Source organism: Mauremys mutica, chromosome 2 (genome assembly GCF_020497125.1).
Source record: "Mauremys mutica isolate MM-2020 ecotype Southern chromosome 2, ASM2049712v1, whole genome shotgun sequence".
In the NCBI taxonomy this organism is placed as follows: Eukaryota; Metazoa; Chordata; order Testudines; family Geoemydidae; genus Mauremys; species Mauremys mutica.
Window position 1 is genome coordinate 164,633,490 of NC_059073.1, and position 24,832 is coordinate 164,658,321.

General features: G+C 45.4%; 1 protein-coding gene across 2 annotated transcripts in view; it reads left to right on the forward strand.

Annotated features, from left to right (window-relative positions):
* SEMA5A (semaphorin 5A) overlaps positions 1-24,832 on the forward strand; it is a 668,529-nt gene that overhangs the window by 626,001 nt on the left and 17,696 nt on the right. For both annotated transcript variants that reach the window (XM_045005697.1, XM_045005698.1), the window contains 2 exons: positions 1,778-1,948; positions 8,196-8,351. In XM_045005697.1, coding sequence (XP_044861632.1) covers positions 1,778-1,948; positions 8,196-8,351 — 327 coding nt within the window. The remainder of the gene's footprint in view (positions 1-1,777; positions 1,949-8,195; positions 8,352-24,832) is intronic.

The following is a 24,832-nucleotide window of genomic DNA, read 5'->3' on the forward strand; positions in this document are numbered from 1 at the left end:
AAAATCGTTAACTGGGAAATGTGCTTTGTTTATTATAGGCTTAACCTATTAGTGGTGTGTATTTTATTATGCATTTTTATAAAGATAAGCAGACGTGTTGACAACCCGTATTATTTTCCTATGTAAGTATTAAAAGAGAGGGTGATATCATTTTAAACTTAAAATCAGAAACCTAAATGTATCTATATGCATATTTCTGCTTAAACCAGAGATGGGCTAAATATCCATGCCACCTCCTACTTCCAGGGTTTGGATATAATGGAATCCAGATCCAAACCAAACCTACTTGGTTTTGAAACCAAAAACCCATACTCTCAGCCCACCTCTATGAAACATGAACTTCAGTCATTCTTTTGCAGTTGTGCTATAAAGAACATAAAAGCCATACTTGGGCAGACCAATGGTCCATCTAACCAAGTACCCTGTCTTCCGACAGTGGCTGGAGGTGGGTGCTTCAGAGGGAATGAACAGAACAGGGCAATTTATTGAGCAATCCATCGCTTGTCATCCAGTCCCAGCTTCTGGCAGTCATACATTAAGGGACACACAGAGCATGGGGTTGCATCCCTGATCATCTTGGCTAATAGCCATTGATGGACCTATCCTCTATGAACTTATCCAGTTCTTTTTTAAAACCCAAGTTCCACTGGTTGATCGTGCGTTGCGTGAAGAAGTACTTCCTTATATTTGTATTAAAGCTGCTACCTATTAATTGCCTTGAGTGACCCCTGGTTCTTGTGTTATATGAATGGGTAAATAACACTTCCTTGTTCATAGGCACTGACTATGTGGATGCTCCAGGGCTGGCGGACCCATGGGAAAAAATTAGCAGGTGCTTAACCCACAGGCAGCCAAGCTGTGTCCTTATTCGCTTTCTCCACATCATTCATAACCAGCTAAACAGGGCAGGGGAAGCCGGGCCCCAGGCCCCTTTCCGGACCGCCAGGCCTTGGTAATTTGTACCAGCTTCCCCATGCCTCTCGTTGACCCTGCTCCCTCCCCCCACACCCATTTTAGTGTCTTTTTGAGATGGTGAAACCTACCTTTTGTTTCCTATCTTTTAACTAGAGTGCTTGGCAATGCTTTCAGGATCATCTAATGATCCTTAATTTAATTTAATGACAAGCCTTTTGTTATTGTAATCACCCTGCCTCTGTTTATAAACAAACTCCCTGCCCCTGCCCCGCCCCCTGGGTGGCACCAGGCTCACCAGCAGCTGTCCCTGGTCCTGCTAGTGTGTGCAAGCAGCTCCGGACAGGAGACACAGACCGCTGCGTGGAAAGGACTCGTGTCCCAGAGTGTGCTAAGCGCTTACACACACGAGCACGACCAGGGACAGCTGCCAGTGAATCTGTGCCCACCCCAGTAGGCAAGGCTAGGGGTGGGGCTCTGGGTGGAACAGCCATGCCGGCGGAGCTACCAGTGCAGGGCACTGGCTCCTGGGAGTGGAGGCCCAATATGCTGCTGCTTTTGCTGGTAGAGCCCTGCAGTTCCACAGATACTTACTTATATCTGCGAATATCTGCATCCGCGGACATAAATTTTGTATCCACACTGGGCTCTAGTTCCTTACTCTTCCTTCCATTGGACAATACTTTTATAAATCTCAGAATGTAAAGTAAGCTTCATAGCCTGATCCCATTTGCCAGGTGGGGCTTAAAAATCTTCCATTAACTGCAGTAAACTTTGACTCGTGCCCATAGAACACAAACTGGATAGGTTGATTTAAGTGGTTCATCCATGCACAGACTGAGAAAAATGAGTTATTTCTTTCCAGTTGATGGAGGTTGGTCCTGTTGGTCATCATGGTCAAAGTGCTCAGCAACTTGTGGAGGTGGACATTACATGAGGACCCGCTCATGCACAAACCCAGCCCCAGCCTATGGAGGGGACATCTGCCTTGGACTTCACACTGAAGAGGCACTTTGCAACACACAATCCTGTCCAGGTACAACAAATCCATACAGTACTGCTTTGCTTTGAGTATACCATAGAATACGGTGGCTGTCGCTCAACCTGTTCAGTAAAGTACATTATACCTTTATCAACCTATTAAACATTTAGGAGCAAATTCTTTCTGTCCTCTGGTACATACACATCAGCTTACAATGAATTTGCTGTGAATGTACATCTAAGGGCAGAATTTGGCCCACAGGAGATAGACCTAGTGTCATGTTAAAATAGTTTTTCAGAGACTATCAGTTTAGTTACTAGGTTTAAGGTCAATGTAATTTAAAATGGTGTCGTTCTGCACACAAAAGATTGATGCCTTGAGAGATTTTTAGTTATAATAATGCAACAAACACTTTAGTTGTAGTACTGGGTGTTGTAGGGCAAGCAAAAGTTCAGAGGCTCTAGATCCTCAGCTGATGTAAATCAATGTAATGCTGAAGACTTCAGTGGAGTTGTATCAGTTCACACCACCTGAGGACCTATCTAGCTCCTGGTCTGAAAAAAGACATTTTGATTTAAAAATTATATCTGAGCTCTTCTAAAATAAGAAATGGGAACAAAGTTTAGTGCAATCTATTTTCACATTTACAAAAATGTTAACCCTTTAAAATGCTTTCCTAGATTGTAAGACTTCTGGGGCAGGAACTGCATTTTTGTTCATATTTGTACAGCACTTTGGGGCCTCTGGACACTACTGTAATATCTATATGTAATCATAATGGAAGTGGACCAGGATATTTTCTGTAATTTTGATTGGCTTTTTTGACCCTTGCCAAGTGGTCTTGTGAAATGTTAAATCTTTGTAAAACAAGGAAAATAAAAAGACTAATAAAAGAATCAGAAGTAGAAAATAAAAAGTAACATAAATAGATAAGTCAAGGCAGAGGAACCACTGGGCAAGTTTTTTATGTCTTGCTGGTTTATAGGTTATAGTTAACACCTTCTGGTTTTGATCATTGTTAAAAAGTAATGTCTGCTAGCAGCAATGATGTCTTGTTACATTACCTGCTTGATTGAGGCGTTTCTAAACTTTATGCCATAAACTTACTTCTCATGTGATGAGGCCATGGACATGAGCATACAAGACCCAAGAGTGTGAATTTATAGATGCTATTACCCAAACTACAATTAGAGGTAATTTCCCTTTCTAAGTACTTCATGACTTGTGGTGGAATAAAATAGCACCTACTCTGTCAAAATTACAGCAAACTTAACTCTCCACCTTGGGTTTTAAAAAGTGAAAATAGACCTCTGTTGTTGATTTGATTCCTCTAGAGGGATGGAGTTTATATGTACTTAAAATTATCACAGCAGCCTCAGATCCTTAAGGCATTTTTAAAAGGACAGAACTGTCATGTTTCTTGTGCTGTTTCCAGTAATATTATAGTGGTTGCTCTTGTAGTGCTGCTATTGTTAATGGTCTGTTAGCATTTCCATTAGCAACCCCAGTTTTCAGGCATTTATAACTTGTGCTCTTTACCTTATTATGACTTGATTGTTAATCTATTATTTCCAACAAAAATCATTTATCATCTACATTAAAGCCTTTTTAATCATCAGTGTGACACAGATGTCTCACATACCTCTTTGCTTTGTTTAATATTCAAATCTAACTAAAAACCAAGCTTACTTTTTAGATGAAAATTTGCAGTTTGTTTTCCTCTGTCTCCCCTTCAAAAACAAATATATCTTCTAACTATCTGTGATTTAGTTTGAAAAGTAGCCATAGCCATATGCACTAGCTGCTTTTTCACAGCTCTCTTTTACTCTTCTTATTACACATTATGGGCCAAAACTGTGACCCCAGTGCTGTAAACTGCTCCATGTGCACAAACCGCTGCGCCAGTGCAGGGCCATATTGACTTTGATGGGACCACCCACAGGCACAGGGGTATGCCCATACTGATCAATTTGCAGACCAGAGAGCCTGTATTTTTAAAACAAGTGTACAAATCAAAGATTTAAGGAGGGAAAGGAATGTAGTAATTTCAAACAGATCTTTGGTTGAAACTTGGCATCTGGAAATTACAAACCCAGGTAGAATTTTTAATACAAAAAAATAATGATGATAACTGTTTAAGTGGTGAACAAGAAAAAAAGGGCTCTTGCAATTTCAAACAGTTTTATTTTGCCAGAATTTAATGGAAAATTAAATTTTACATGCTGCTGATCCTCAGTAGGTATTGAGGGGTTTTGTTTTTTTTTAATGTCAGTTACAATTGGGAATTGACCAAGATATTAACACTTGAACAACAGCTACAGAATGGTTTATGCACAATAACTATTTCTCACACTATCTTTTCAATTTTATATTCCTATTTTTTAATTTTAACTAAACAAAATCTTACTTAAATGAATGGAATGTCTATACCATTGATCAGTAATTCTTTATGTACAGCATATTACTGAATGTTATCTGTAGCAGTGGTGTCTATAATATGTAGTATTGCATACAACAATATTGGGTACTTAGAATAATGTATTTGTGGCGGCATCAAGAGAGAAATAACATGCTGTCCTTGGACTGGTCACTCACACACACAAATAATGGATAAAAGAATTGAATTTTTAGAAAGAAGTGCACAGTTCTGTTGGAGAAGAACGTGGACAAACACTGATTTTTCTTCACTTAATGTACGGATAGGTGCTCAACTTCAGGTGCACTTACACTATATGTCTTTGATCACAGATTTTTAGTAGTAGTGCCTGTTGGACCCACTCATGTGCCCTGTATATTCTCATGCCCTGCACTGAGGCTATGAGGTTGAACCACCCTCAGTTCCTTCTCAATCACCTTGGCCTGAGATGGAGCATTATTGTGCCTTTCTACTCAAAACCATGAGCTACTCCAATTAGTCTCTCTTTCTTTCTTTCTTGTTTGTTTTAGAGGTATCAGTCTAAATTCCTTCCCCCTTGGGGGTTTGGAACTTTCTCCTCAGATCACCATTGTGTTGGGATATTCCATGGCTCACTGGGTTTCAAACGGTGCCTCTCTTTCTGGGAAGCTATCCTGGTTACTGACAAGTACTCCCCTTGCATCTGCTGCTTGGGGGAGTTTCATTGCTACCCCAAGGTTCTCCATTTGCTCTGCTTTTAAAGGCAGGGCTAGGAAGAATTGAGAGATAAGATTCAGCCTCTTGATCATAGAATCATAGAATTCAAGATCAGAAGGGACCATTATGATCATCTAGTCTGACCTCCTGCAAGATGCTGGAAGGCTCTCCCCGTCCAGCCTCAGATCTAAGCCAGGATCCCCCCTGGACATTAGCATCGGAGTAAGCACAGGGCCTGTTCAACTTCAGCACATTCACCTGGATCTGCCCAAGGTAAATCCTTGGAAAAGTCCCATAAAAAGATAGCTCATTCTCCCCAATACCGTTTGACTCTCTCACATCTTTGGAGAGTGGTGGAGCTCCCCCGCTTGATAAAGATATACTCTCGTCTGAGTTCCTTTCTCCTACCTTTGAGGAAAAGGAAGAGTTACATCAAAGATGAGCACATGCCCCCACAACCTGGTTCAAGCACAGTGATGCCACACCCCATGTCATATGGACTCCTTCAATGGCCATATCACCAACAGTTTTGGGGGGCACCTATAATGTCTTGTTTGGGGACAAATCCTTCTACCCTATCTATCTCTCCTCACCTTCCTCAGGTTCAAGAATCCTTTGAGGAGCAGGAGGTCAGAGCAGATAAGGAGGCTACCCCACAGACAAATATTTCTTTTTCTTCCCCAGATGAGATGGTTATGCCTCCCCCACCTTCTGTAGCTGATGATTAATGAGATTTCCAAGGGTTAATTAAACATTATGTAGACACTTTACAGATCCCCTTGAAGAAAATCAATGAGTCGCAGCATAAACTCCAGGATATCCTTCAACGGACTCCTTCTGCCCATGTTACCCTGCCCATCAATGAAGCACTACTAGATCCTGACAAGGCCCTGTGGCAGAGCCCAGCAATGATATCACCAACATATAAAAGGACCAATAAAAATATGTCCCAGCTAAGGACTCTGAATTTTTTTCCCACCCATACTGCATCCAGCTCCCTGATTTTGCAGGCAGTGAATGAATGTGACAAGAAACACCATATTAAAGCCACTCCATACAATAAGGATAAAAAATATCTCGATTATTTGGCCAAAAGACCTACTTCTTATCCTTTTCAATGGCTCAGATAGGCAGGTCTGGACTCAACCCCAGATAGCCAGGTTTTAAGTTTACTTGTGATGTACAGCAGTGAGGTAACTCTGTGCAGAGTGCCTACATACAAAACAGGAAGTAAAAGTCAAACTTTGATGTATGCTCAAAGTAATACACATATTTAGTTGTTGAACAATATTGCAAATTATTTGCACTGGTGCTTCTTTCAAATGGATGTCCGAGCATTCATGTCAAATAACTGTATGTGCCTGTAGCTGAAAGAGCTGTCATTCAGCACAGGTGAGAGTGTCCTCATCCATATACACATACCTGAATATATGTGAATAATTTCACATTCAGATAACCACAGGTGAATACATTTTGTTGATCATTAGCCTGGCCTCCAATATAGAGCTTTTAGGGAACTTGGTAGGTTTTATTCTAGAGGGTGTAATCAAAAATAGTATTGCTTCCATCAGATTTACCCATATTTTTTTATATAACAGCCAGCTCAGGACTGGGGAAGTGCATAGGCTTCTGTTTAAGAAAACTGTATGCTTCTCAGCTAGGGTAGAGGATCTGGGCTAAAATTTTTAACTGACAGAATCACTTTAAACTTGCAGCAGTGTTGGCACAGCCTTACAGTTCTTTTGAATTTTATTTAATACCCTAAAAGTATTTCAATCTCCCCCACCCCATTTATTTATATAGTTAGGGGGCAGATATTCAACAACGTTATGTTATACATAGCACCCTGAACTAAACTTTACAAAAATGCAGTCTGAAAACATTCACTATTAGATATTATAGCATACATTTTTTAAACGATTTAGGCTTTTATTTTATTGTTTGAGATAGTAGAATGGTAATTTGTAAATATGAATACTATATGCTAGAGTTATGCAGAGTATTCCCAGTAAAAGCTGAAGCCACATGAGACTCTTCTGGTTTCAGGTTTTTCATTTAAAAATCAGACTGTTTACTCCAAAAGATTCAAAACCCTTTCAAATTATCCTAAATTTATTTTGAATGAACTTGGGTCCACTTTCCAGTAGAATTAGTCTACTTTATAGTTTTGCATTTGAAATCATGTCACATTTTTTAATTTGCCTGGTTTTGACACAAAAATAGGTGAAATTTGATAGTGAGATTTAAGTTTTGCTTTGGGCTATTGGGTTGATTTAACTCAAACCAGAAACTCAAAGCTAACTTAGTTGTTGAATAAAATTATCTCTGTTTCCACTAACTCCTGGAAAGTGAAACAAATGATTTTCACAGCCCTCTATCTACTACTATACACCAACCCTAAAAAAATGCCATGAAGACAGGACTTACTCATGTACTGTAAGAAAGATGTTAGATGAATAAACACACAGTATCTAATATGGTTCCGATAAATTCACTTCATTTAAGAGCAGTATCCTGAGATCACACAGAGGTAGCATGGTGTGAAAATAAAAATCCATTAAATAAAATTAGATAGGCAGAGGAACAAAGCTAAAGAAGAAACAGAGGCTGATAATGAACCAACCCGGATAAAGAGAAGCAATCTGGAGATCTGATCTGAGATATAAGAGAGTGCCTTATGATTTCAGAAGTGAAGAACAAGGCCAGAGTAACAAGAAAATGCCTGCAGTTTTTTATTTAAACCAACATCCTGCATCAAACCTGGAACACGTATTTCTATAGGTCTACATTGCTACTGGTCAGTTACGTAAATTAACAAACTGGAATTGTCTGCCTTGAAGGGCTGTGGTAAACTTATGGTAACATAGTTACACTTTTTATTGCACACTCATGCACACAAGTACAGTGGGGAAAAATGTAACATCCTGTAGAACATTTACAATGCTGAACTTTCAATTTCAGAGGGAAAGATGCATTTTTTGTGGTCTTTGCCATATATGGGACAGATGCTCGGCTGATGTGAATTGACATAGGTTCATTGAAGTTAATGGAACTATGCCAGTTTACACCAGATGAAGATCTGGCATGTATCCTGTCCTTATTTATAGCAAGACATTTACTTTTTCACTCTGATGTGGTTCATTTGTAAGACTTATTTCCATTATTTCCCTCTCTTTATAACTATTACAGACAACTGGTCCGACTGGTCTGAGTGGTCTGATTGTGATTCATCCGGAGTCCAGTTCCGCGTTCGTCAGTGTATCATTTTATTTCCTGTGGGCAACCAATGTTCTGGGAACACCACTGAGAGTCGAGCTTGTATTTTCGATTCTAACTTCATACCAGGTAAGATCATTTACTTTTAAAGAATAAGTGAAATCATTCACAACAACTCTGCTGCACAGTGCAGAAGGGAGCCAAATCATAGAAGCTATGGAAATTGCCTTGGAGGAGGTGTCCCGATGCAAAAGACAGCTGTGCAGTATGCTTCTCGTTCCACCACTTCTTAGCTATATTTGAGAGTAATATAGCAGTCCCAAACTCATTTCAGTAAATTTCACTACACTTTGTCCCCATTCATGCGTTACTGACCTGAACAAGTCCCTTTCAAAGTGGTTTCAGATTTACAAGAATACTGCAGTTCTTGGAGCACAATAGGCATGGCCAGCCCCAGGCATATGCAGAGTGTCCCACCAGATAAAGCTTCTTGGTTTTATACTGCCTGATTTTTTGGCAGTTGTTTCCCAGAATGCACACCTGACACCTTCTAACTTGAAAGATGGATTATGATGGACCAAATTATAGGGCTAACAGCGTCACATCAATCCCAGGCAAGATAATGGAGCAACTGATACAGAACTTGATGATCAAGAATTAAAGGAGGGTAATGTCATTAATGCCAAACAACACAGGTTTATGGAAAATAGATCCTGTCAAATTAAATTGATATTTTTAATGAAATTACAAATTTGGTTAATAAAGGTAATAATGTTGATTGTAATATACTTAGACTTCTGTATATTTGACTTAGTACTGCACAATATTTTGATTAAAAAACTAGAACAATCCAAAATCAATATTGCATAAATTAAATTTATCAGTGATCTGGAAGAAAACATAAAATCATCACTGATAAAGTTTGCAGATGACAAAAAGATTAAGGGAGTGGTAAATAATGAAGAAGACAGGTCACTGATACAAAGTGATCTGGATTGCTTGGTAAGCTGGGCAAAAAAAAATCATACATTTTAGTATAGCCAAATGTAAAGTTATACATGTAGGAACAAAGAACATAGATCATACTTATAAGATTGGGGATAGTATCCTGGGAAGCAGTGACTCTGAAAAAGATTTGGGGACTGTGGTGAATAATCAGCTGAACATGAGCTCCCAGTGCGATGTTGTGGCCATAAAATGCCTAAACAGGGGAATCTCAGGTAGGAGTAGGAAGGTTATATTACCTCTGTATTTGGCATGGGTGCAAACCAGTGCTGGAATACTGTGTCCAGTTCTGATGTCCACAATTCAAGAGGGTTGTTGATGAACTGGAGAGGGTTCAGAGAAGAACCACAAGAATGATTAAAGATAGGAAAATATGCCTCAAGGAGCTCAGTGCGTATAGCTTAACGTGGAGAAGGATAAGGGTGACTTGATCCAATCTATACGTACCTAAAAGTGGAACAAAAAAATGGTAATAGAGAGCTTTTCAATCTAGCAGAAAAAGGTATAACGAGATCCAATTACTGGAAATTTAAACCAGATAAATTCAGACAGGAAATGATTTTTTAACAGGGAAGGTAATTAGCCATTGGAACAATTCACTGTGGGTTGTGGTGGATTCTCCATTTGATGTGAATTTTAAAATCAAGGTTGGATGTTTTTCTAAAATTGCTGCTCTAGTTCAAATAGGAATTAATTCAGGGAATTTCTATATGTTATGCAGGAGGTCAGATTAGACGATCACAGTGATCCCTTCTGGCCTTAAAATCTATGAATCTATGATTGAAACACCCCAAATAGCAGAAATGTACCATGTCCCTGCGCATGATTAACGTTGTAAGTAACAACAATGTCACAAACTGAAGAAAACCTTTTGAACCATCTTGGTCAACAACCCTGACAACCTTCACCAGATGATAAAGCTTTCTTGTATACTCAGTGAACAATGACACCAAATTTTACACAGGTTTGTTCACCCTGTGTTCACACCTCCCTGGTATTGCTGCTACCAGACTAATATGAAAAAGGAGCATATTCGAGGAAGGCAGATGCTGTCTTAATGGACATCCTAGCCTTCATAAACACGTATGTAAAATTCCTATGGTATTTAATAAGGGTGAAAATGATGGGGTTCTGTAGAAATTAAATATAATTCTATACATATTATTCTGCAAACCCGAGAGAATTTAATAGGAAGCTACGTCCTAAAATTCTTAAAGTAAACTTTAGGGTGAGATTCACTAGAGACCTGCTTCTGCTCCCATTTAAGTTAATGAGAAAACTCCAGTTGACTATAATGGAGCACGATCAGGCCTCAGGTGCAGGAAATAATGGGTGACAGGATTGTTTTAAAGCCATCTTTACCCCTTCCAAATTCTGAGCCCTAGGACTGCTTTAAGTTTCAGAATGTTACTGTTCTCTAGTAAATTCTATGAGCCCTAGGGCTTGGTCTACATTACCAATTTATGTCTGTATAACTGCGTCGCTCAGGGGCGTGGATTTTCCACACCTGACATAGTTATACCAACATAACCCCCAGTGTAGACAGTGCTGTGTTGACGGGAGAGCTTCTCCCGTTGACATAGCTACCAACTCTCGGGGAGGTAGAATACCTATGCTGACAGGATAATCTCTCCCATCGGTGTAGGTAGCATCTTCACTATGCACTACAGGGTCTCACTAAGGGCTTGTCTACACTGGCAAGTTTTGTCAATGAAACTAATGTTAACAAGGAAAAATCAACAAAAGCAAAGTCGCCAAAGCATGTCTACATTTGCTCCCTCTGTCAACAGATTATGTTCACATTCGGGGCACCATTGTTGCCAGCGAGAGCAATGGACTGTGGGTATGAATCCCATAGTGCCTGGCAACACCATCCGTTGCTAGGTGTTGTGGGAATGCGAAAACAGAGCGTGGCGCATCCTGGGACATGCAAAATGTGCCATCATGCACCGCTTGGTGTCCCAGCCTCCAATGGTTTCTGGCTTCCTTTTGTGCCATTTTTCCAACTGTCAGTCTTTTGTAGTGCGCGCCAGCATCAGCAGTGAGAGAGGATGGATCCCACACTTCTCTCCTATGTGCTGTTAGCTGTCGTGAGGACATCGTATATGGGAGCACAGTTACTTTCAGTGTTACTAGCAAAATTACTGACAGAGGATGAATCACAGGCACCCAAGTGTGATATGGACAGCAGCTACTTATCAGTGCTTTGTGCACTCGCAGAGCAGCTGCATTCGGTAGACCATCGCTTTTGGGCTAGGGAAACAAGCACCGATTGGTGAGATCACATTGTCATGCAGGTGTGGGGTGACGACCAGTGGGTACAGAACTTTAGGATGTGTAAAGCAACCTTCATGGAGCTATGTGCTGAGCTGGCCCCTGACCTGCAGCGCAAGGACACCAGATTGAGAGCTGCCCTTTCAGTAGAGATGTGTGTTGCAATCGCAGTGTGGAAGCTGGTGAATCCAGACTGATACCGGTCAGTTGCAAATCAATTTGAAGTCCACTGTTGGGGCAATATTACTCCAAGTGTGCAGGGCAATAAATCATATCCTGCTGCGGAGGACCATGACTCTGGGAAATGTTAATGAAATAGTGGATGGCTTTACAGAGATGAGTTTCCCTAACTGTGGTGGGGTGATTGATGGCACACACATTCCAATTTTAGTGCCAGACCACCTTGCCTCTGAATACATTAATAGGAAAAGATACTTCTCCATGGTGTTGCAGGAGCAGCTTGTGGATCACCGGGGGCATTTCATGGACATCAATGCAGGCTGGTCTTGAAAGGTGCATGGCGCATGCATCTTCAGGAACAGTGGCCTATACAGAAAGCTGCAGGTGGGGACTTTCTTTCCAGACCACAAGATCATAGAGGGGGATGTGGAAATGCCCAGAGTAATCCTGGGAGACCCGGCTTACCCCTTACAGCCCTGGCTCATGAAACCTTACACAGGGCACCTGGACAGCAGCAAGGAGCATTTTAACAAGAGGCTGAGAGGTGCTGCATGGTAGTCGAATGTGCCTTTGGCCATTTGAAAGGTTGCTGGAGGTGTCTCAGTGGCAGGCTAGACCTTACCGAAGATAATATTCCCATGGTCATAGCCGTGTGCTGCAATTTGCATAGTCTGTGTGAATTTAAGGGTGAAATGTTTGCTCAGGTATGGAGCACTGAGACAGAGCGCTTGGCTGCACAGTTTGAACAGCCAGATGCTAGGGCTGTCAGAGGAGCCTAGAGGGCTGCTATTAACATCAGAGAGGCTTTGAGGAACCACTTTGACAATGAGGGGCAGTAACACATGTCTGCTGTGGAGTTGCTTCCCTGGTGCATCCATGTACAATTTTCAGGCCCAAGCTCCATGTAACAAAATGCTTTAGAAGCCTGTTCCCAAGAGTGTACTGATTGCTATACGCTGTTGTAGAACACAGAATAAAAATGCTGTACCATTAAATACTTTAGCCTTTATTTATTGTTAAAAAGGGTAAAACCTCACAACTGTGAAGCTCCAGCTATCATTGTGCAAGCTGTGAGGGGGGTGGAGTGATGGGAAAACTCAGGAGTGCTGTGAAGTGAAAAGGAATATCTGGGCATGGGGTGGGGAAGTTGGCAAAGAATTGTGCATGTGCACGTGCTGCAGTGGAGGTCGACCATGGATCTGCTCAGTCTGCAACTGTATCAAAGACTTGAGCATCTCTGTCTGATCCTCCATAACTTTTATCGTCCGCTCTGTCGCTTGCCTAGCAAATGCAGCATTCTCTTTTCTGTCCTGCCTTTCGGCTTCCCAGCACTCTTTCCATTCCCTGGTCTTTCTCTCATCACACTGCAGCACCTCTCAGAACATATATTCTTTGCTGCGCCTACGGCAGGGATTCTGAAACTGGGGGTCGGGACCCCTCAGGGGGTCGTGAGGTTATTACATGGGGGGGTCATGAGCTGTCAGCCTCCACCCCAAACCCTGTGTTGCATCCAGCATTTAATGGTGTTAAATATATAAAAATGTATTTTTAATTTATAAGGGAGATCACACTCAGAGGCTTTCTATTTGAAAGGGGTCACCAGTACAAAAGTTTGAGTATCACTGGCCTAGGATTCTTCCTTATCTGCCGAAGCCAGTCGGCAGGGGTGCGTGGTGTGTTCCTCAAGGTCTCTGCTGAACAGAAGAGGGATTGTTACATTCCAGCAAACGACTGAAACATTTTAGGAACAAAGGCCTTTTGCTAGTAGAAATCACTTTCTCTCTGAGACTCTAGGCAGGCACACAGCTCTGCGAGCACCCCAATCATGGTGAGTGTCGGGAGTGGGGGGAAGACGGTTGTGCGTATGGACAAAACAGTCACGGCTTGCAGGACAGCTTTTCAGGGAACACATTCTAAAATTATCACACACTTTTTCACAGTCGGCCAACCTGCTGGCTGACATCTCGCTGCTGCAGGTAACCAGGGAAACCAGGGCACAACTACTGCATGCTTGCAGCTTTCACCCTGGTCTATATGCAGCTCAGATGTGTGCCGTTTTGGTCCCAGCTCCAGTGATTGCTAAATGGCATGGTACAGTTTCCTACAATGGGGGAACTAACAGGGCTGCAATCCCTTGGAATCTGCCGGCAGAGGATTAACAAGTACCTCTTGGAAACTTTCCAGAGTCTCTCTCTGGAGGTCTCGGTGTCCATCGATACCCTGCTTGGCCATGCAGATTAGTTACACAGGGAAATGTCCAGATCACAGAAAAGAGTACTTGCCTCCCACTTTTTGATTCCCTACGCAAGCCATGGCAATTTACCCCGCGTCTCATCTGCTTCCTGCTCCCCATTGAGCACTTCTAGAGTGGAGAAAAGTTCCTGGCTGCCTGCCCCACCTGGTGGGCCCGATGGGAGCTCCACATCCTCTCCTAGCTCAACTTCTTCATCCAGAATTTCAGCCTCCGGGTTACCCCCTCTTTCTGCTGCCTCCGAAGTATCCACGGGGCTATCGGCGATGGAGGTGGGGTCATCACTGAGGATAGCATTCAGCTCCTTACAGAAGCGGCAGATCTTAGGTGCACCACCAGAGCAATGGTTCTCCTCACGCGCCTTATGGTACGCCTGCCTCAGCTCCTTTATCTTCGCTCTGCACTGCTGCGTGTCCTGATCATAGTCTTTTTTGCACAAGCCTCAAGAAATTTGCCCATATGTGTCCCGATTCCTACGGATCACTGAGCAGACACTTTCTGGAGGCCAATATAATTGAAAAAAAAAGCTGTGGTGTCTACACTGGCTGTTTGTCAACAATAAAGGGAGGGGAAAAGACAAAAGTCTCTCGCAGGGGTGGAAGTTTTCTGTTGCCAAAACTAGGCGTTTTATTTTCTAAAAAGTCACATTGCAGTGTGTATGCTATCGCTGTTTTGTCGCCAAAAGGCAGTTTTTGGTGACAAAACTTGCCAGTATAGACAAGCCCCAAGTATAGACAAGTCCTATGCTATCAGGAAAATTGCTGAACAGCAGTCTTTAAATAAAAAAAAAAATCTTATTCCTTAACTTCCTAAACATTAACATACATATTTCTCCTCCAGAATTAGGAGTGAGGGGTCTACTCACCTATTCACCTTACTCCTCATCAGCTAATAACTACGCAATTGAGAATGTTGTATAAAAATGAGACATTCCACACAGGTATCAGATTTCCCCAAGTCTCTTCCCTGCCCATCCCTCTTGTTTTTGACAGCTCTGTGGATATTATGTGGTTTAATATGACAATACCCCATTAACCCAGTCTTGAAAAATTGTCATGAAAATTTAAGAGTTTGAGCATAAAATTTACTCACCTGTCCTTTACTGTGGTGATTGATGATGATGATGATAAATTAATGATACTTTATTAGTCAGAAAATAACTCACCTCAGGAAAAGGATCAAGTAGAATTTTGCCAGGCTTTTTAACCAAATAGTCTTGTACCTCACAGGGACTGGAGGCTTCCCAGTTGTTATATCTGGACACATAGGGCCAGATCTTCTGATGCTGTAAATATGCATAGTTCCATTGATTTAATGGAGATGTGCTGATTTACACCAGCTGGGGATTTGGCTATTCAACATAACAACATTCTACATATTCTTTTCATTCTGTTTAGTCTGCATTGCTTTCTGTATTCATTGTCTAAGAGATAGGATTTGGTTTTTGCTTTTCAGGACTTTGGAGATATTCATCTAATTAGCACAACCTTTGTGTGTAAAACAGATAACTATATACTATAGCTGTTGGTATGGAAATCATTTCATGCCATGCATTGCTATTAGGTTAATAACTGGTTGCAACATTAAATACATTTAGCTGTGCCTCAGGTCTTTAACTCCTATATGACTGCTAAATACCTTGATAAGACAATTATATCATGTGTCATTCTTCAACATTTCCTCAGATTTACAACTGTATTATGTTTTTTTATCACTGCTGTCTCTTAAATCCCCAAAACAGTATGGGCGGCAACACTGTATTGCTATTAAAAATCATCTTTCCCTCTATGCACATAAAAAGCCAGTACTCTATCCACAGACAAAATAATGACATCTTCCTCTGTAATTTGAAATGTAATTATGTTTGCTCAGAACAGCAACCTTTTTTCCTGTAACTTAAAATGCATGCAATACAGAAGTATGAGATCAGTAAGTTTAAATGATGTTTGTTTGTATAACTGTTGCACAGTAAATAAGAATAAATTTGAAACCAGTAACATTTTTATTTCTCATCCAAAACAAATGAAAAAATATCAATGTGAATAAAAGGAGGATTCTGGGAACTCCCACATCATATTTCTTCATCTTCCTTGTGGCTTTAAAAGAAGATTTAGTAAGATTGAAATACTATTAGTATCCCAGTTACTAGAATTTAAAATGCACATGGCGTTTTGGACAGCACTCATTTTTTAAAAAAATATGGAATGAGGAATGTTTGATTAATAATAAACTATTTTATTACATTTTGAAACCACCTGCTCTCTGGCCTTCCCAATTCCCACCTCCACCCCTTCAGTCCATCCAGAATGCAGCAGCTAATCTCATCTTCTTTCCCCATACCTTAGACCGGGAGTTCTCAACCTTTTTCTTTCTGAGGCCCACCCACAACGTGCTATCAAAACTGTAGTGCCCACCTATGCCACCACAACTGTTTTTCTGCATATAAAGCCAGGGCCGATGTTAAGGGGTAAAAGCAGGGCAATTGCCCGAGGCCTCACAAAGCTAAGTTGCTGAGGCTTCAACTTCAGCCTCAGGTGGTAGGGCTCAGGGCCTTGCAATATTCCTTGCAGTCCTCTGTGGTGGGACTTTGGCTTTCTGCCCAGGGTCTTAATGAGACTAATGACGACCATGCTTGGCTGACCCCCTGAAACCTGCCCGTGGCCCCCCAGGGGGCCCCGGACCCCTGGTTGAGAACCACTGCCTTAGACCTCATAATTCTCTCTTTTTGAATGCTTCAATTCCCTCCCTCTCACCCATCAAATCAAGTTTGATTCCTGTCCTTGCTTTCAAAGATCTACCCCCAACACCTGCATATCCTCTCTATTCAAACCGCCTCTCCTCTTTTCTCAGTTAGTTATGCCAGTCTCCCCCAGTTCCTTTTTTCCCTCCTCTCATGCCTTAGTTTAGACCTTCTTCCACACCATCCCACGTACCTGGATTGAGCTCCCTCTTCCAGTATGTTGGGTTCCCTCCCTCTTATCATCAGCTTCCTCCTGAAAAGTTGCTTCTTTGATGCCCACAAATGCTAATCTATATCAGCATTACACTATTGCCATCCTTTGTATTTCCCAGCATGTTTTTATCTTCCTGTCTTTTGGTTTGTAAACTGCTTGGGGGCAGGGATTATCTGTGCCTTATCCAGACAAATTGCACTGTCAGCACATAACCAACAAAAATAATATTTTGTCTGGATTGGTAATTTCGTCTTTGAAATGTGCCAAGATTCATTTCACAGCTGAATGAAGATAATGCAGAAAGGGTCTGAGGCATGTAAAATGTGCAAAGTCCAAGATCTCTGTTCCACATCTACTAGTAAAGTATGTACTTCAGCATAAAATGGGACTGGACATAGAATCAGTTTTAAAGCCAGTTCTAGGAGTGTTTCCCATGATTCTTTTCTCCATGTCCAGAAATCTTTTCTTGTTAGTATAACCCGCCCACACACCTCAAATCACCTTAAATACCTACCAAAACAATATTGGGGTCTGAGGTCTGCTTAATTGGCTCTCTAAATACACAAAAGTGTATATTTTGTCTCTGTTCTTGTAGAAATTCTTCAAGAGTTTGCACATGTCGATTCCACTGTAGGTGCGTTATCAGTGCACAGTTGTTGGGAATTTTTCCGTCAGCGATACCTTTCAGGTTGGCGTATGCACCTTCTTCTTCGAGTGATTGCTTATGCGTATTCCACAGTAGTGCTCGCCACGTGCACCAGTGCCAGAAGTTTTTCCCCTGGCAGTACCCGTAGTGGGGAGCGCCCCCCACGAACCCTGGAGTGGCGCCTGCCTGGTGCGGTATAAGGGGAGCTGCGCGCTCCCCCCACCCTCAGTTCCTTCTTGCCGTCAGAGAAGGTGCGTCGGAACTTCTTAGCCCCAGCCTTGCTGTAGCTTGTCCCCAGAACTGTTCATTCAGTAGTACCTGTAGTCAGTTTAGTTTTTAGTAAAGTTTAGTTAGTTAGTGAGCCCGGGCCGAGGCATGCCCCGTGCCCTGGGATTTAAGTCATGTGGCTCCTGTAGGCGTTCTGTGCCAAGGAGTGATCCGCACACAGACTGTCTGTGCTGCTTGGGAGAAACCCATATCAGCGAAAGGTGCAAGATCTGCAAGTCGTTTAAGACCCAGACCAAAAAAGAAAGGGACATTAGACTCCGGCCATCCTAATGGAGTCGGTGCTGGCCCCGAACCCGGTACACCGTTCCGATCCGGTACCCAGCACTGCGGTGTTGGTATGCGGAGACCCTCCGATACCTTCGACTAGTCGGCACTGCTCCCCTTCCACGGGGCATATCAAGAGGACTGGAAAGACTCCCTCTTCACAATGGTACTGAGAGAAGTCTGGGACAGAGACTAGGCTCATGTTGGGTAATCCTCGGTTGCCATCGGGCCCTAGGCCTCCAACTCACGCAGAGCGGAGTAGCCTGGCCCCTTCGGAGCAGACCTCTCCAGAAGTCCGGATGCCATCTACGCCCGAAGCCCTCCAGGCGGCTAAGGACGTCATGTCCAAGGTGGTGCCGGGAGTGCCGCTGATGTCGGCCCCACACTGCAGAGGCAAACCACCGCTGGGATTGCCACAGTCGCCACTGACCTGGTACCGGCCTCGGTCGAGGGAACGTTCCTGACACCACTCACCGCCCAGTGACCGTTCAGGGCTCAGTCCATGTGGATCACCCTCAATGCCAGCTAGACTGTCTGGATGGGTGCCATCTGATCGGGACTCCTGTCACCACTCGTCTTCACGGAGCGAGCACAGACAGGACCGTAGCGGATGTCGCCAACGGTCCTCATCTTGGCGGTACAGCAGTCGGTCGCAGCATGACCGTCGATGCCGTTCCTGCTCGGAATCCTGCTCAAAGTCTCTGCCAAGGCACCGTAGTTCCGGGCGTCAATCGCCGGCTCCTCGCCATCGTGAGACTGCTCATGGAGCAGGCACTACCATCGGTGCCATTCTCCCACCTCAAGGTTGCGGTCCCATGGTTGACATAGATCCTGGCACCCCCAGTCTGGAGGCAGCAGCGTGTCGTACGTCGACCCGACCTCCGCTCACAGCCGCCTGTCTACAGACCAGGCGGGCCAGCCTGATCAGCCGGCCCCACCGGCGCCTGAGCAAGTGCAGTGGCACTGTCCGTCGTGGCCGGCCAGTGGTACCAGTGGGCACCGTTTACTCTGGCACAGCCCCCAGTGGGAGCTCGCTCGGTGGCCAGAGCGTCAGAAGCACCATCGGCCTCCATCCCTAGACCGCCGAGGAAAGAGTCAACGGGACCCGCTTCCTCGGTGCCATGCCCAAAGTCTGACCAGGGGATGGATCCTCTGGTGCCGGCCAACACCCAAAGCACTGCACCAGCTTCCTCACCCTGTCTGGAGGAGCTCATTGCGGCCCCGTCCCCCTCCTTCCCGCAGGAGGACTACTGGGCACGTCAAGAATTACTAAAAAGGGTGGCAGCGAGCCTCCATCTCCAGGCAGAGGAAATGGAGGAGCCCTCAGACTCCCTGTTCAATGTTCTGTCCCCCTCAGCACCGGGCAGGGTGGCCTTGCCACTCCATGAAAGGGTAGTGAAAATTTCACGTGCCCTTGTGGCAAACACCAGCCTCGTTGGCTCCCATGTCTAAGAAGGCAGAGCACAAGTACTTTGAACCCACTAAGAGGGACAAGTATTTGTATACCCACCCAGCGCCCAACTCCTTGGTAGTCAAGTCAGTCAACCACATGGAGCGACAGGGCAGCCAGCCCCAATCCCAAAGAACAAAGACTCTCAGAGGCTGGATGCTTTCGGGAGAAAAATTTATTCGTCGTCAAGCTTCCAGTTGAGAGTAGCAAATCATCAGGCTCTCTTGGGTCCCTACGAGTTTAATCTCTGGGGATCCCTCCCCAAGTTCTAAGACTCCCTCCGGGAGCACAATAGAAAGGAGTTTAAGGCGCTCGTGGAGGAAGGGGCAGCTGCCACAAGGGCGTCCCTGCAGGCCACTTCGGATGCAGTGGACACGGCCGCATGGTCCATGGCTTCGGTGATGTCCATGAGACAGGCATCCTGGCTTCTGCTCTCTGGCCTATCCAGCGAAGCACAGTCGCCGATGCAGGATCTCCCTTTTAACGGGAAGGTGTTGTTTGCGGAGGAAACAGACACAAGTCTGCATGGCATGAAAGACTCCCACACGACCCTCCAGGCCCTGGGCATCTATGTCCCTCCTTTGGCAAAACCCAAGTTCAAGCCACGGCAGGCTCCCGCCCAGGCCGCCCTCCCGAAATACAAGGCTGCCCATAAGAAGCAACGGGACTGTAAGAAACGCCTGCAAAGACAAAACCGGTCTGTCCCCCAGCCTGGATCCTCTAAGGGCAAGCAGGCAGGTAAAAAGCATTTTTGACGGGATGCTCGGGGGTACCCCACCAGTTTTCAGCAGGGATCCACCCCCAATAAAGCTCCCTTTCTCCAATCGGATGTGTGCATTCCTCCCGAAATGGTCGCGGCTCACCTTGGACCGTTGGGTCCTCAACGCCATCTCCCGAGGTTACACCCTCCAGTTTACCTCCTACCCACCCAACCACCCCCCGCCCCCATCCCTCTTGGGGGACCCATCGCACGAGGCTCTGCTTGAGCAGGAGATCAGGAGGCTCCTGGAACTAGGAGCAATAGAGGCGGTGCCCAAGGAGTTCCTGGGCCAGGGGTATTACTCCCGATATTTCCTTATCCCGAAGGCCAAAGGGGGGCTCAGACCCATACTGGACCTGCGAGGTCTGAACCAGTACTTGGTAAAATGGTTTCCCTGGCCTTCATCATCCCCTCCCAGGGATTGTATGCAGCCCTCGATCTACAGGACACTTCCTCCATTTTGTGGTGGGACAGAATCACTATCAATTCATGGTCCTCCCATTTGGTCTGTCCACTGCCCCCAGGGTCTTTACAAAATGCAGGTTGGTAGTAGCAGCACCGGGGGGTCCAGATATTCCCCTATCTGGGCAACTGGCTGGTCAAGGGCACCTTGCAGTCACAGGTGAGGGATCATGTGGCACTTCTCCTGTCCACATGCACCGCCCTGGGCCTGTTGGTAAACAACACCAAGTCCACATTAGGCCCGGTCCAGATAGAGTTTATCGTGGCGCTCCTGGATGCAACGTCAACCAGGGCCTCTCTCCCCCCCAGACAGGTTTGAGACACTGAAAGGGCTCGTGGACTCGATTGTAAGGTTCCTGGTGACGACATCCAGGTCCTGCCTACAGCTACTAGGTCACATGTTGGTGTGCATGTATTTGGTCCACCACGCCAGGCTCAGGATGAGGCCCCTCCAGCTCGGGCTGGCCTTGCAGTTCTCCCAAGCCACGGACAGGTTGGACAAGATCCTCACCATGCCAAACTTGACAGGAGTCCCGATCAGATGGCACCCATCCAGACAGTCTAGCTGGCATTGAGGGCGATCCACATGCCTCCCTACAGTGGTGGTCCACCCCGAGCAACATGCTCCAAGGGGTCCCATTCAGGGACAAGGCCCTGTCTATGGAGCTGGTGTCCGATGCATCGGACCTGGGTTGGGAAGCCCATGTGGGGAATTTTTAGACCCAAGGCCTGTGGTCTTCGCAAGACCTGACCCTTCACATAAACGTCAAGGAACTCAGGGCGGTGCGGCTGGCATGTACAGCCTTCCGCTCGCACCTGAAGGGCAAGGTAGTCAGGGTTCTCACAAACAACATGGCCTTGATGTTCTATATCCTCCGCCCTCTGCCACGAAACCCTCAGCCTGTGGGAGATCTGTATAACCCATGACATCCCATAAAAGCCTTTCACCTACCGGGTGTGTCATAGGTCTCAACCCCACTTGGAGCTGTTGGGTTCACAAGGTGGGGACCTGCATGGATCCTTCTAAACTTAAATCCTAGTTTAGATCTGGTAAAAGCTGCCACCACCCAATAATGTACGTGTATTGGGACACAGTCCTTCCCCAAAATCCTTGGGGATCCCAAGAACCCCAAATCCATGGAGTTCTTACACCTAGGAGAAATAAACCATTCCCCCCTGCTTCCTCCCCCCTCCCTTTTCCTAGGAGAGATACTGGGATCCAACTACAGAGGGATGCCTCCCTCCTCCCCTTTCCCTGAGAATCCACCCAAGGAAAGATCAACCAAGTTCTTAACAGAAAAGATTTATTAAAAAATAAAAAGAAAGTAATTTGTCTCTGTAATCTAAGATGGAACAATACACAGGGTCTAAACTTATTAATCTCTGGAGAGAATCCACCCTCCTTTCTTTCTCAGTAAAAGCAAAGTAACAGCAAACAGAAATAAAGAATTTCCTTCAGCAAACACACAGTTGCAAATGTAGAAATCAAATTATAAGACTAATCCGCCTTTCTAATTAATACTCACTATTGGATAGTAGGAACTACTCCAGGAGAACTTGGAGACATGACTGGCCTCTCTTAGATCCAAAAAGAGCACGAACAATCCAACAAAGAACACAGACAAAGGCTTCCCTCCACAGAGATTTGAACTTATCCTGTCCCTTGATTGGTCCTCTGGTCAGGTGTTTCTCAGGTTACTGAGCTTGTTAACCCTTTACAGGTAAAAGAGACTTTAACCCTGATCTGTTTATTTATGGCAGGGTGCCCGGAACATGAGGGCGGATCGCTTGAGCAGGGACTTTTCCTGTCAACATGAGTGGTCCCTACACCCGGAAGTGGCCCTCCAACTTTTCCAGAGCTGGGGAACTCCCCAGGTGGACCTATTTGTGACCCAGCAGAACCAACGATGCCTCCAGTTCTGCTCCAGGGAGTGCCTGGGGAGGGGCACTATCTCTGATGCCTTTATCCTGCCCTGGTCTGGCCAACTCCTATATGCCTTCCCCCCGTTCCCGCTGATCAGCAGGGTCGTAGAGAAAATAAAGATGGACAAGGCCAGGGTCCTCCTCATTGCCCCAGCATGGCCCAAGCAGCACTGGTACGGGACCCTCTTGGGCCTTGCGGTGGCTCCGCCGTGGCCGTTCCACTCCGCCCGGACCTGCTCTCTCAGGACCGGGACCATCTCCTCCACCCCAGCCTGAAAGCTTTTCACCTCATGGTGTGGCTGCTCAGAGGCTAGGTGGCGAGGAGAGGACATGCTCAGCTTCAGTTCAGCGCATCCTCCTTGAGAGTAGGAGGCCCTCCACTTGCCGCTCCTACATGGCAAAGTGGTCTCGTTTTGCTAGGTGGGCGATGGACCAAGATGTATCCCCAACGGCCGCCCCGATCCAGCTTATCCTCGACTACCTCCTCCGCCTGAGGGCCCAAGGCCTGGCGCCCTGGTCAGTCAGGGTGCATCTGGCAGCCATATTGATTTTCCATCCCCCGGTGCAAGGACACACGGTGTTCTCCCAAGCTATGACCGGCTGGTTCCTTAAGGGTTTGGACTGGCTTTACCCGTATTCTAAGCCCCTGATACTGCAGTGGGACCTAAATCTGGTGCTGGCCCAGCTTACGGGGCCCCCGTTTGAGCCGCTGGCCATGTGTTCCTGGTCTAACCTCTCATAGAAGGTGGCCTTCCTGGTTGCTATCACGTCGGCCAGGCGGGTCTCAGAGCTCAGGGCCCTGACTGACGAGCTGCCGTATACTGTGTTTCATAAGGACAAGGTCCAGCTCCGCCCACATCCCGCGTTCCTCCCGAAGGTGGTCTCCGCCTACCACATGGGTCAGGACATTTTTCTACCAATCCTTTGCCCCAAACCTCACGCAACTAATGAGGAACTCTGTCTCCACATGCTTGATGTGAGGCGGGCTCTGGCATTCTACCTCAAGCGAACCAAGCCATTCAGAAAGTCCTCGCAGCTGTTTATCGCCTCAGCTGAGTGCGCGAGAGACCAGCCAATTTCCACTCAGTGGCTGTCCAACTGGATCACTTTGTGCATCCGCTCCTGTTGTGAGCTGGCAGGTGTTTTCCCATCGCCTATTGTTAGGGCACATTCGACGCAGGCACAGGCCTCGTCGGCTGCCTTTGTGGCCCACATCCCTATTCAGGACATTTGTAGGGCCGCCACATGGTCTTCAGTTCACATGTTGACCTCGTACTATGCGATAGACTCCCAAACCAGGGATGACGCCGGGTTTGGCAGGTCGTTACTCCAACCCAAGAACTTGTGAACTCCTACCCACCTCCAGCAGATACAGCTTGGAATCACCTACTGTGGAATACACATGAGCAATCACTCGAAGAAGAAAAGACAGTTACCTTTTCCGTAACTGGTGTTCTTCAAGATGTGTTGCTCATGTCTATTCCACATCCTGCCCTCCTTCCCCACTGCCGGAGTTGTCTGACAAGAAGGAACTGAGGGTGTTGGGAGCGCGCAGCTCCCCTTATACCATGCCAGGCAGGTGCCACTCCAGTGCCAACAGATTCGACTCCCCCTTGGTCAGAGGAAGCAGATTTGTCATCAGATTCTGAGGTTGGTTTTTGTCACTACCTAGTTGCATAAAGCATGCATCTTTGGGTACCTGCCAAACCTGGTACCTACTGGAGCCTCAAAAAGACTAATGGCCCAGACATAATTAGGGGCCCAGGCCCATATCCATGGCTATTCTGGAGCTGTTGGGGTTTCCAGCTGGCCTCCAGGTCTCCCCATCTCCCTCATTCTGCTGCTTTGGACATACATGAGGAGTAGCAACATTAGAAACAGCAAGTGTCCTCTCCTAGTACTGGGTCTGGTACCAAGCAAGAGGAAGTCCCTTCAGCAGATCTGCCCATAGAGGAATTAGAGGAAGCTCTACCTCATCACACTTTGGATTCCTCTTTCTCATCACCAGATGAGACAGTTGTATCGGAGACCACTTCTCCCCTACCTGATTATTACAAAGCCCATCAATACTTATTAAGGAGGATGGACGTAGCTCTGGATATCCAGCCAGAGGAAGCACTGGATATCCAGCTAGACTTGTGGACTGTGACAGG